Source organism: Camelus ferus, chromosome 1 (assembly GCF_009834535.1).
Source record: "Camelus ferus isolate YT-003-E chromosome 1, BCGSAC_Cfer_1.0, whole genome shotgun sequence".
NCBI lineage: Eukaryota > Metazoa > Chordata > Mammalia > Artiodactyla > Camelidae > Camelus > Camelus ferus.
In genome coordinates this window covers 65,696,128-65,709,300 of record NC_045696.1, presented here as the reverse complement: position 1 = coordinate 65,709,300, position 13,173 = coordinate 65,696,128, and the positions used below count along the sequence as shown (strand labels likewise).

At 35.6% G+C, this 13,173-nt stretch overlaps 1 protein-coding gene across 1 annotated transcript; it reads right to left on the bottom strand.

The window, feature by feature from the left end:
• Window positions 1–451: 451 nt before the first annotated feature.
• UTS2B (urotensin 2B) lies at window positions 452–12,602 on the bottom strand. The gene is made up of 5 exons (XM_006188869.2): window positions 12,470–12,602; window positions 9,005–9,103; window positions 7,733–7,770; window positions 6,388–6,481; window positions 452–477 (listed from the first exon to the last, which is right to left on the bottom strand). Exons 1-5 carry the CDS (start codon window positions 12,570–12,572, stop codon window positions 452–454), a joined length of 360 nt encoding a protein of 119 aa, XP_006188931.1. The 5' UTR covers window positions 12,573–12,602.
• Between the last annotated feature and the right edge of the window lie 571 nt (window positions 12,603–13,173).

The following is a 13,173-nucleotide window of genomic DNA, read 5'->3' as shown; positions in this document are numbered from 1 at the left end:
CTCAGTGACAGTTGTCCTAATTAACAGAAAAGAGATAGTAGCCAGCATAATCATAAAAAAGAAAGGATAATGATGCATATTTGCCACGTAAATTGAGACGACAGAATTTAATTTTCCAAAATGCTTTTTAAAATATTTTAATTGGTAACCCAACAGCCTTGTCATCACCAGACAAAACTATATGTAGACAATAAATTAATGAAAAGCATACAATAGATACAGAGCTCTCAACATTAACTCTACAAAGCCATTCTGATAGTCCCAAGCCATTCAAAAGTGCAACTGATTTGTCATTATTATTCACAGCATAAACTTTAAGCATATACTATGCAGGAGAAATTCTGCCACAGTTTCTTCATGCTTGAAATAGCTATAATCTTTAAGTAGTAGAGTGAATAGATATACATCTTTCTCTAATGTTCCTGTCTTTTTTGCATCCAGAGAAAAAATTTTAGACACAGTATTTCCAAAAGCAAGCTAAAAAAGAAATAAAACAAATTCTTTATTAGAAATATATTTGATAAAACATTACATTTGAATAAAATAGTTTATGTATGCCTAAGTACAAGAGAGAGAGTTTTCTAAAACACGTTCAATATGAGAGTTATCCACTTCATGTGGATTTTTAAATTCATTAAAATTAAATAAAAATTGAAAATCCAGCCTTTCCATCATACTAGCCAGCTTTCGAGGGCTCAGTACTGACTAGTAGCCAATGACTACCATAACGGACAGTGCAGTTTAGAGAATGGTCACATCATTAGAGAAAGTTCTGTTGGACAGCACTATTCTGCATTACAGCTCAGAGAATACAGCACCTTATTAGGTGTGCCGCTCTACTTTATAGTTGGGGTAACCAAAGTCCCAAAGAGGGTGTCACATAAGCAAAATCAGTGATAAATACGTTTTTATGTATTGGAGAAAAAAAGAAGGAAGGAATTTAAAGTTCACTTGCAAACCACCAAGTGATAGTAATGTAATCTGATTGTCACATTGAGTCTTCAAATTCTGATCATAAAGTGATGCTTCAGAAAAATCAAACCAATTCTAATAGATTTTAATCTTCAAATGCATGAATGAGTCATTTTAAATCTTCTGTAGCTTGTTCCCAATCAATTGTCTGAATTTCAGTAGCTTCATCCAATTAATTACAAAATTCTCTAATTTTCTCCAATCTAAATGGTTTATAAAATTAAGACCTTGGGGATATGGGTCTTCAATTCACTGCTGATCAATGAGATGCACAATAAAAATGAAGTGAAAAACTCATAGTACAGTTAAGACCTTCTTTGATATAAATGATAAATGATAAATGATAGACTTTATAGATAGATAGATAGATATATGACTTCCTGCCCAAGCTTCTAACTCTACTCAGTCTGCAAACTGTGACCCTAGTGCTTATCACCACATATACACACAGTGTTAGGACAGCACTCAGAGTCTACTTTTCATTTCTAAAAGAGACAGAGGTTTCTTTAAACAAAACCACATTCAAATCCTATGAAAGCAGAAGTTTATTTTCAAACATTAAGAGCTTGGCCCTCTAATCCAGTCTTCTTTTTTTTTAGTATATTTTGGAAAGTCCCTTTCTATCCATTTGGATATCTTTGAGTATCTCAATCTGAAGGAAAATATAAATCTACACAAATCCAAGGTTTACACCACAAAAGCAGCTCGATTAAGTATGCACGAAAATATAGTTCAGAAAATTTTCTGGACCGGCTGAGTGGAACTGTCATGAACGGTATCACCAATAGGGCCAACTCCTCAAGGCTTATCTACCGTTTTTCATTTATGTGAGGGAAAACCCTAACCAGCATTCTGTTGTCCCAGGATGTCTATCTGATTCACTCTTGTAATCCCTGTTTTTAGCATGATGCTAGGTATCAGACAGCTAAATTTTTAAAGGATGGAAGAATTTATCAGGTGCCTATCAACTATACATTAAATGATTAAGCAAGTTATAATATTTCACAGCACGTGTAAGACACTATTGCCTTATGCTGAGTCTCTGGGTCCTTTGCACCTTCATACATTGTTATTCATGGTAGATTGCTTCTAGTTATATCAATAAAAACCCCACTTCAGATATGATGTGGCTAGTTTTCATGGCCTAATCTAGGCATCTAATTCATGTTTATCACCATAAATACTTTGTTCCTACTACATACATATATGTTTTAATATATCCTTGCTTAAAAACAAACACAAATCTTCCTTGACTCCCTCAAGCTACTCTAGCTAATATCCCAATTGTTACTACCCTTTAACACAAAATTCCTCAAAAGAGTTGTCTGTTGTTAGTCATTCCTGTTGTTTTATCATGTTCCCTTTAACCAAAAGTCTATCAAATAATTTGTATCAAGGCCATCAAAACCCTTTCTATTGCTGTTCAGATGAAAAGTCTCTGTTCTGATCTTATTGGACCTATCACAGCTTCAGGAACAGCTGAACTGTCTTCCTGGAAACCGATTTTTAATATGATTTCTGAAGCACTTTTTTCTTTGTCATCTTTTTCCTTGGTAGCTGGTCCACTCAAACTCCTTTGCTGATTCTGTCTCATCTGCCCAATCTCTACCCTTGGAGTGACCTGGAACTTGGCCTTGGATGTCTTCTGTTTTATATCTAGAGTGATTCCCTAGATACTGTCATCACGATACCAAGGAACACTGATATGGAGATAACTGTCAAATTTAGGCCTCCAGTCTGGACTACTTCCCTAAACTCCAAATCTATATATTCAATGGTTTACTCAAATCACAACTGGGAAGGTTTTGCTGTACCTGACATAACAAGTTCAAAATATCTGTGGTTGAGGTAGGACTCTCCAGTGGTTCCTTGTGTTCCTCAACGTTTCCCAGGTGCTTCCCCAAAAGTCACATTGAGATTATGTGCCTAATTTTGGCAGTTGTGTATATTTACCTCCATGCCTCTCCTATCCTGCTACAAGGACACAGGGTGCAGACACACAGTGAAGGAAAATAATCAAGTACATAGGCTTCATGTAAACACAAAATAAATCGCAAAGCAACCTACATCACTGAGATTGGAAGGTTGTTTTGTTAATGTAGTTTACCTAATTAATCCCAAAATTCACATTGGTAACTTGAAGCAGGGTGTTACTCTAAGAAGAACCTAAGTTATGACCCAGTCTCAGCAACTGGTTAATGGCAGACAAGGAAATTGGTATCACAGGCTGGAAAAACAAGAGCCATTTTATGAAGCAGCAAAGTAGGTGGTAAACTGACATCTGCAACAGTTCAGATTCAGACTGTGTTCCTCTTGAACTTCTAGAAGGAGAAGTGAGAGAATAGAATATTGGACATATTTTTAGGTTGCTCTTAAATACTTTCAGCAATGCATTGCAATAAATCAATGAACTTAGGAAGAAAGTAGTGTCTTTGCAAACAAATAAAAAGGGAATATACTTCAGAAATACAAAATCTTGAAATATTGAGAGAGCTGTTTCTAGATCCCAAAACTATAAAATGGGATTTAAAATGACTCTCAGTGACAGAGGCCAGGTAAATACCAAGAATAAGGAACTCAGGGCAAAATCAGATTGTGCGTAGTTTTCAAGATGCATTCCAGACATCTTCAAGGCAACTAAGATGGGAGTGAGAATGCAAAATAGTTAAACTTGGTTTGTTTGTTTTTTTTTTAAAAAAAGCATGTTTAGCAAATACTTGAGAAGCTTACTAAATTTTTACAAGAGCATCATTGCCAAAGAAACCATAAACCCTGGAATAAAAGATGTCTGACAATTTAAGACAAAATAAACGTTGGGCCTCCAACTTTGAGGGAGTGAAGAGGAGATCTGAGAAAACTGCACAATCCTCCAGAAGGGAATATTCCTCAAGAATCACATAAGATGTATCCAGGGATGAAAATGAAAAGGCCAAAAAAGCAAAAACCTCAGACAGGGTGGAGCCAGGGGAAACAGTACAATGGGCAGAGGACTCCTCTTACACACTAGTAGGTTCTAATCAAGAAACCTTTCTCCATCTCCTGGGTAGGAGACATTTATGGTATTTCCCCAGTGGGATTTCAGAATGGCTGGAGGTCAGCATTCATGGCTCTTGTTATTGTCCTTTATGAATGAGATTTTGGAGAAACAAATTAATGATTGTGGTTAGCCTGCCCTTATTCCTTGGCCAATTATTGAATTTGTCCTTCTAGTTAACAAGTCTGTGAATGAAGAGGAGCCACATTGTGCTTGGTAAAGATTAGTAAGTGTCTCATGGAGAGCCTGTTCTTTGTTCTGGGTGCAGCAATGAAGGGAGTCTGGGGTTGTCTCTAATGGGAATCATCGGTTGAGTACAGCCTATGCGGTTAAGAAACGATCAAAGGATTGGCTGTGGTTGAAGCAGTACTCCTCAAGTACTGTAAGTACTTTCCAACGTTTATTAGCCTGTCTGGCTAATATATTGGTGGCAGCCCAAGATATTAATTGCAGGCAACAGACTTCAGTATAAGTGATGCGTGTCACCATATGGAGTCCTGAACTGAGGCAATTGCAAGCTAGGATGCATCTCTACCCCTCTCCTGGGTCTTGGTCACCTTGGAGGCAGTCAAGCTATAGCAACGATCTAGATAATAGAGCCACAAAATAGAAGAGGGTTGTACTAGATGCACTGCACTTTATGTTTGGGTTTTATTATACTAGGCCTCTGAGATTTGAATTAAAATTGGTAACACATCACAGCCTACACAATACTAACTATGGAAAGGTTGAACAAGTCTCTGCTTCAGCTCTTTCCCACCACCAAACTCTTCCACTATGACCTTTCTTCTCCATCTTTCTGTGGCTCAATAAACAGATACTGCCCTTTTTTGCCTGGCTGCTGTGGAAAAAAACTTGGGGTTATTTTTGACACCTTTCTCTTTTTCCCTTTTATTTTTTTTAACAGCCCACGTATAACCCTACAACAAATTTTGTTGTCTTTTGTTCAAAATATATCCAGAATCAGATCCCTTTTTTAACAATTCACTACTGCCGCTCTAATTCAAGCTACCACCATTTATTATCTGGACCATTAAATTAGCCTCATTAACAGTCTCTCTGCTTTCATCGTTGCCCCTCTCTTAAAGTATATTTGCCACAAAGCGTGGTTCTGTTAAAATTCATTTTATATTTCTTATTTGCTCAAAGCTTTCTGATGATTTCCCATAAGATAGCTAGTAAGAGTGAAAGTCCTTAAAAAGGCTGCAGGTTCTCTCCCTTCCACCTTCCAATTCATTGTCTACCAATCTCTCCTTTGGGCTCACTACTGAAGTCCCTTAGCAGCTGGGTTATTTTCAGCATACAATTTAACCCCTCTGAGAAGTAATTTTCTCATCTATAAAAGAGGCATAGTAATAGCTATCTTATGGTGTTTCTGATGAGAGTAAAATAATAATTATTGGAATAATAACCAAAACAATTACAAAAAAAAAAGTTAGGTTTACATAATACTTGCTATATGCCAGACATGATTCTGAATGCCTTTAACATAAAATACCCCCCAGCAATCTCACAAAGATAATTATTATTATTTGCATTGGGGGGCAAAGAAAATGAGGCACAGGAAGTCAGATAATTGTCCGAGTTCCCACAGGTAGGACGGGTCAGTGTTAGGATTTAAACCCAGGCAGTCCAGCCATAGCGTCTACGTGTGTGACCGTGACATTTCAAGATACTAAAATATAAAAAGTCAGGTATATGCTAAGTGTCTAAATAATGCCAGTTCATTCTCTTCCATTATAAAGATTGGTTTTTACAGAAGTGAAAGACAAATCTGGGAGGAAGGGGACAAGCAAGTAAGAGTGAATTAGAAGTACCTTAGGGAATCTCATATCACCACAGGAATGGAGAAACATACATACCTTTTTTTTTCAACTGTAAGAACTAATTCAGCAAGAAACAAGAATTTTCCAGGAAATGTTATAAAAAGTTAGAGGAATCCAAAAGACGAATCTTTCTAAAATTAAATATTATAAATCAAAATTTGGATTAAGTGTTATTGTAATGAGGGTACTCCTTACTTCAATGAAGATGCTCTGAAATTCTGAATTGACTTAAACCTTGGTTATTTCTATTTGTGATCCTCTCAGCCCCAGCGTTTAAACAAAATAGCAAGAGTAAGACATAGTTTTAAAATAATAAGGGCCTACCTTACTTAACTCTGGAAGGTATGACCTTGCTACCCAGTGTTGTCAAATTCACGGAACTCAGATACATTCAAGTGAGAACATTTTCATTGGAATCTTCTTAAAAAATATGAGCCTTGATCTTGATCATCACCATAGGATTAAGAAATGTCAACTTAATCTCTTCCTTTTCAGAAATAATTGCAAAAGTAATATTTTAGAAGTCAATTTTAAATCTTTGAAGTGAAAGTTTACCTCGTTTATTAGGATGGGAAGAAGACAGATCATCTATAGCATAGGATAGCTCGTTATCTTTTACTTCCATGAGCTGCTGTTTTAGCTTTTCCAGCTGTTAAAAATCAAATATTAAAATTAGTCTTTAATGGTAGCAATGTTGTTTTCTATCGAAGGAGAAGAAAGATGGATCAAATAAAGGAAAAGAGAAGAAAAGAGGAAAGAGAGAAAATGAACAGAAAACAAAGAGTAATAAAAAAATAAACAAAAAGAATTAAATTTTAAAAATAAAGGGAAATTTGCATTTAGGGACTGGCTGGAAAAGGTCAATGACTCAACAGGAGATCAGAAACAAACAGGTGTATGTCAAGTCTGGTCAGGTCTGGGTGTTCCTGAATGGGAAGCCTAAACACAGCCTGTGTAGCCAAGCTATGGTGAGCAGTATTTTCCAAGGAGCTCCAAGGAGTTACGTGAATGTTTGGATTTCCTGAAATATTTGTCCTTACTAGCAGGAAAGGAGAAGTATTTTGAAGCCTTAGGGTTTCTACTCAGAGTTTAAGCCATGTTAATTTTTAACCAGCTCTCTGAGTGCCAAAACCCTGAAAGTTGAACTCTACCAAAATAGAATCCATCCTGAGCTACGGCAGGTGTCTGTGTCCTAGCTGCTGGGAGTGACGGGGCATAATTCCCTTTGACAAACAGCCACAAAGTTTGTGTAATAATGGATGTGCATGCAATTGTGTTTGAAAGAGTTAAGAAATCTAATCCAATGATTTTCCAATTTTCTTCATAGCAGGGTGTTGGGGGATAAGGTTGCGAGGGGACTCCCTGCACAGAAGCCAACTGCAGGTCAAGAAGGCGACACTCCTGGCCTCCCCAAACTAGCTGCTTCAAGTAGAACAGCTCCACTTTTGGGTTTTATTTACTGGGACCCCATAGAATTTTGTTTGGAAAAAAGTACTTCCACTTTTAAAAAATAATAATAACTTTTGAAAATCACCAATCTAGCTACAGTCTTCCATTTTACAGACAAAAGAGGTTTAGGTCTAGAGAATTTTCATTCTAATTTTAATTCTAACCATGGTCTCATAGTTAAGCACTTGGAGAGCTGAGCCTGGAATCCAAATTTCTAGACATTTTATCCTATGATCACGTCAGCTATAGTTTTTTTTCTTTTTCTTTTTCTTTTTCTTTTCTTTTTTTAATGGAATTTGATTACTTTTTTCCTAGTGAATTATTTCACTTTTTCTCTAGCAGGAATAAAGCTGTACAATACAGTACTAGTAATTTTTTAAACTATTGCATTAAAAGAAATTGCCACATAGTTATTATTAAAATTGAAATTTTAAGTATTTCACATTCTCACCTGGTTAAGTTCTTCCAATTTGTTAGCCAGTTCTGCATCTGCAAGATACATTTGTCATATAAAAAAGGTATATTGCAAGTAATATTTAATTCACTTCAAGTCACACATTCAGAAAGATAAAGGTCTTTTTAATATAATTTGAGATCACCCACCTGTCTCTAACATAAAGCCCCAAACATTTGTTCAATGCCTCTAATATTGAAATGTAATCAGTAATATAATGACAAAATAATTCATTTCTGTCCATAAGCACAAAGTTTTCTAAAAGAGACCATAGTTCTGACAAAGACTACTATTCAGAAATAAACTATTTTACTGACATGTGGAAATTCTCATGAAACAATATTAAGTGAAAAAAAGCAGGACATAAATTTTACCTAAATAATTCAGTCAAGAAGGAAATTCCCCAAAATATTAATAATAACTCCCTCTAGGTTTTACAATTTGAGTATAAATTTTTCTTTTTATACTTTTATTTATTTTTTCAATGAAAATATCTTATTTCTAACTTTAAAATCCTGTATTTTACAGTATTTAGTAAAGCATTGTTTTAACTGGTACACTGTCCTGTGAATAGACAATTTTTTTAGAAGAACAGATGTCTTCTGAGAGGGTACCACATTGTCATATTTTCTGTTAAGTTAGAGTTGCTAACTTTCTGACAATATTTGTCACTTCTTAGAGACCAGTCTGATGCATAACTGTAAATCAGTTTTTCCTGTTCTTCAAAGAAGTAAAAAAAAAGCTCAGTCAGTGTAGCCTACATTTCCCAATGGTTTCTACTCCAACCGTTTCCCAAATTTAGAGGACTTGATTGCAAAAAGTGCTAACTTAACTGCCACAAAACCACAGTAAATTTGAGAAGTTTTTAGTGGAAACCTGTGAACAGATTTGAAGCTTTTAGTAATACTCTTGAAGCATTTAGTAAAAGAAAACATAAACTGTCCCAGTGGGGAGTTGGATAGATGAGAGGAAAATATAAGTAAAGATAACAATTTTATAACTAGATGGTTAGCTATCTCTTTAGGGCCCTCTAATTGAACAAAATAGCCTTTTAATATTTTTTAATAACGCCATTGATTTTAGCGTGAATATAAAATAAGAAAAACAGTGATGCCTTCAATGCAGCATTAAAATTAGTAGTCATTATTTTATTTAATATAATTTAACAAAGGACAGGGCATTGCTTCTCGGCCTTTTGGCTAAGGTAAAGTGTAGAAAGAACAGGTCAGAAGATAGAATAAATAAAGTTTGACTTTATTCTTAACTCACCAATGTTGGAAGCTCTTTGGAAATCAAAATTGTTAGTTAGTAGAGCCAGCAAGAGATCTTCATGATTTGTATCTTCTTTATCTGGAAACAATTTATTTCCTGTAAATAATCACCCTCATGTAATGAAACCTCAATTTTCAATCTGTGTCACTGAAAGTGTTTTTAATTAAATAGGTTCTGTAGGTAACTGTCAATATGTATACTCATCATTAAAAGGGGTGTGGAGAGAGACGTGTAATCCAAGAAGATGGGCTGTTTTAAAAAATCACTGAATGTGTCTCTGAACACTCCAAAAGAAATTGTGAGAGAGAGAGGGAGGCAGAGACAGAGAATATGCCTGGAAGGTTATAGCTTAAATTTTACCTATAATCATTTCTGGGCAGTAGAATTGCAGGTAAATTTTACTTTTGGGGGGTTTTTTTTGGTTTTTTTTTTTCCAATCTGTGTATTTTTTTTTCTTCTACTGTGTTTAACATAAGAAATATCAATTAAAATCAGCTTTTAAAAGAAAAATAACACTTGATGTTAAGATTTATTTGATAGACCCATTTAAATATGAGCCATTTTGTGTTCTGGGAATTGCCTTTGAAACATTCAAGAAAATCTTGTGGAAGAGGCAGGTTGGTGCCTTCTTTTTCCATATTGATATCTTTCCATCTTTGTTCATTTACCTACCAGACCATTCATTGTTCAGGTGCGCAACTCTCTTAGCACTCTAAAAACAGAAAAATCACCCAAATTTTCTTAGATATTTTCATTCCAGAGTAGAATCAGGAAAAAAGACTTTATTCAAGCTATAAAACACGAAGATGCAACAAGATATCTATTAACAAATAAAGCAATTAAAATAATAACTCGTGTGTTACAAACAAAATGAACTTTGTGGGATGGCCTAAAAAAGATCAAACCTTTATCATAGGGATGGCAAAGTTACTCAGACATAAGGGAGTGACTGCTTTTGCAGACTGAAAAAAACTAATTCATTAATACTTGGGATGGTGACCATTAAAAGACGTAAGTCGTCTCCTTGCTTGTCATTCAAATGTGAAGTTTTTTTATTGGAGATAGAGAAAATTTTGCCAGAAAAAAAAATCTGGAAACCACTCCCCCAAAATGATAGTATATCCAAAAAATTAAATTTCTATGGTCTTTCTGGTCACGCTATTTACTTCTCCACCTTTCGCAGTAGGCAGTTTGCCCAGTTTCATGGTGCATCCACTGAGGCATGATTTTCTGCGACCCAAACCGAATGAAATCTGGCAGATTGTGCCTCTAGTCTTGGATAGTGTCTCACACAGAAAGAAGAATGGTGACCTCATCTTATCAGTCTGTCAATAGACAAATGCTTTATTTGTAAACAATGTGTTAAAAGACTGAAATAAATCAAACACTTAGTTGCTTTGAAAAATGTGCATGGAGAGAGGCTGAGTCTAATCACGGACAATTTAGATTAGAAAATAATCTTACCAGTAACTCCTCTTCTCCATTTACAGCTAATGAACTGAGATCAAAGAGGGGCCCAGAGAGAAAACATTACACATGCATTTCACTGGGTGATGTTCTGGGGTCAGAAGTGTTACTCAGCTGTAATCTAGCAAAATGTTTGAGCTGGATTTTTCTGTTTTTCATATACACATGTGAACGAAAAATACTGCAAGCCTTATCAGTAAGCAAAGAATGCTAAAGCCATCAAGTCATCAGCGGCTGCTGCCACCCCCCAGTGAAGACAAGCCTGCAGACCAGCCTCTGCAGCCACTCACAATGGTGCACCCTGAGGGGACTCGGAATAAGAAAGGATGGGATACTGGCCCTAGAGAGCTAGGTGCTTGCCAAAGGAATGAATTCAATGAGCCCACATGTTTGCTTCCTCCCATACATAGAAAAACACTAAATTGTTTAACTTGAGATGTCTGGTTTTCTTTAGTCAACAAGCAATCTTTTAATGTTCCAACTACCTGGTCTTTGTTGTAAAGCTCCTATATATCCTAGCTCCTCCCCTATCTCTTCGTAGCAGTCCCTCAGAGCCATCTGAGAGGCTGTCATCTTGGGCAGAGTCCTCAGAATTGTCCACCGAATAAAACATAACTTTCAGCTTTTAGGTTATGCATTTATTTCAGTCAACACACATCACATCAGAAGTTACAGTCATCACTAATATCCTATTTTTGCAAAGTCCTCAATGAATGCCCAGAGGTTTCCTCACACATTTACAGTGTTAAGAACACTGAAAATCCCATTATTTTACAGGAAAAACAATGAAGGCCTCCCAAATACAATGATTTTGGCTGGCCAAGGACAAAATGTGAGTGCCATGGGTAAAATCCAGAATCTCATTCCCAGGCTTGTATTTAGGTCTCTGAAACAATTTGTTTTTCATAGGGAAAATCCCCATAAATAAATAGTAAGGGTTTATGGAATTTTATTTCCACTGCCAAAAGAACTGCTCTAGTTTTCACTGACTTTTAAAACCACATTTGAGGCAACATGGTCTAGTAAAGTTGAATTAGATCCGAAAGGAGAAACTTGATCCCTTTTCTCAACCCAGTATCATGTAAACAAAATCTATTACATTCTGTCTTGGTTCCCCTAAGACAAAAATAAAAGGCTATCTCCCTCTTCCTGACAAAGAGGTCAGTTAAATGGTACATAACCTCAGAATTTCAAACTGGAAGGGATATTAAAGAGTGTTATTTTTAAGTTACTGTTTTTAAAATGTAAAGAAATATATAAAAGTTTCAATGAGGTGAGGTTGTTTGCCTAATAAATCTAGCTCTACTGATTCCCAGATTAACAGCTGTTTCCATGACAGAATGTATTGAACATGTTAAAGATCAATACAAGTTACAATATTGTAAGAGCAAAAAATTATTTTCTCTACCTTTATCATATTTGTAGATGTCATAAGCTAAATTATTTCACTTAACATAATATGTTAGGAATTTGATAAATACAGTCAATGCATAATGTTGGCATTAGCATCATCCTCCTAAAATTACTATATAAATTTCCCCATGCATTATTCCCCCCAAATCTCTGCAAGCACAAGTTTCTATCTTGCTGTGTTCTTCTCTGAGCCCCTCTCCTTTAAAAACTAACTTACTGAAAATCTCATTTTTCTTTCCCTAAGATATACTTTTGAAATATGCACAGCACTGTATTACTGTTTATACATTCCCATCTTTGGTCATGGACTAGAAATAAGAAAGCTGTGCCCCATGATTAGAAAAAAAAAAAAGTGTTGTTGAAACAAATTTAGTATAATTTTGGTTAAAATTAGTTTACTTGAGAACAACATCACCGATCATGTTTAATTTAAAACAGTAACTACTGTAGGGTTCTTTGCTGATTAATTACATTGATGTTTAAAACATTACTGCCACAATGGTAGAAAAGTCAAAGCAATGCAGACAGGAAGATAAAGGTTATTTACCCCACATGTAGGATTTTAGAGTCGTATATACATACCTTGGATAAAATATGGCAGTCCATGCACGGATTCTAAAAAGATCGTTACAGATAACAAAGTCAGGAGTCCAAAACAAATAATGGTTGAGAGGATCTTGTTCATGTTAAAAATCTTCTTCCGCACTAGCGGAGAAACTGACTATCCAGGTCGAGACGAATATTTCAATGGCTCTGGAATGCTGCAGAAATCACTTTTAAAAGGTGGTAAGTGTGCTTCAACTACAAATGATCTGGACGAAGGGGAAAAAAATGCAACTTATAAAATGTAATGCACCCTGTCAACATGATTCACTACTTGGAGAAGTGACAGATTTGCTACTCAGTTAATGACAGAAGAACCCAATCAATACATCTCATACCTGCCCATTTCACTAAAAGCAGACATGCCTGTGCACTGAGACACATGCACAGCATAAAGCAAAAGCTGGGACTGTAGAACCCTGTGGGTTAGATTTTCATAACAATGAAAGGGGAACAATACTTTTCATTTGGCTAATTTACAGCCAGATGTGGTCTTCTTGATAGTTATGTTATTTGCAACCATCACTTCATTTTTAACCTACCAAATAGATTTGAGCTGGGAAGACCTCAAATGAAAATGAATCATAACGGGAACATTAAATTCTCACTCTATTGGAGAAGGATGGTTTCATTTTGCTGCACTCAGCACTCTTAAAAATTAAGACTGAATCTAATTAATTCAA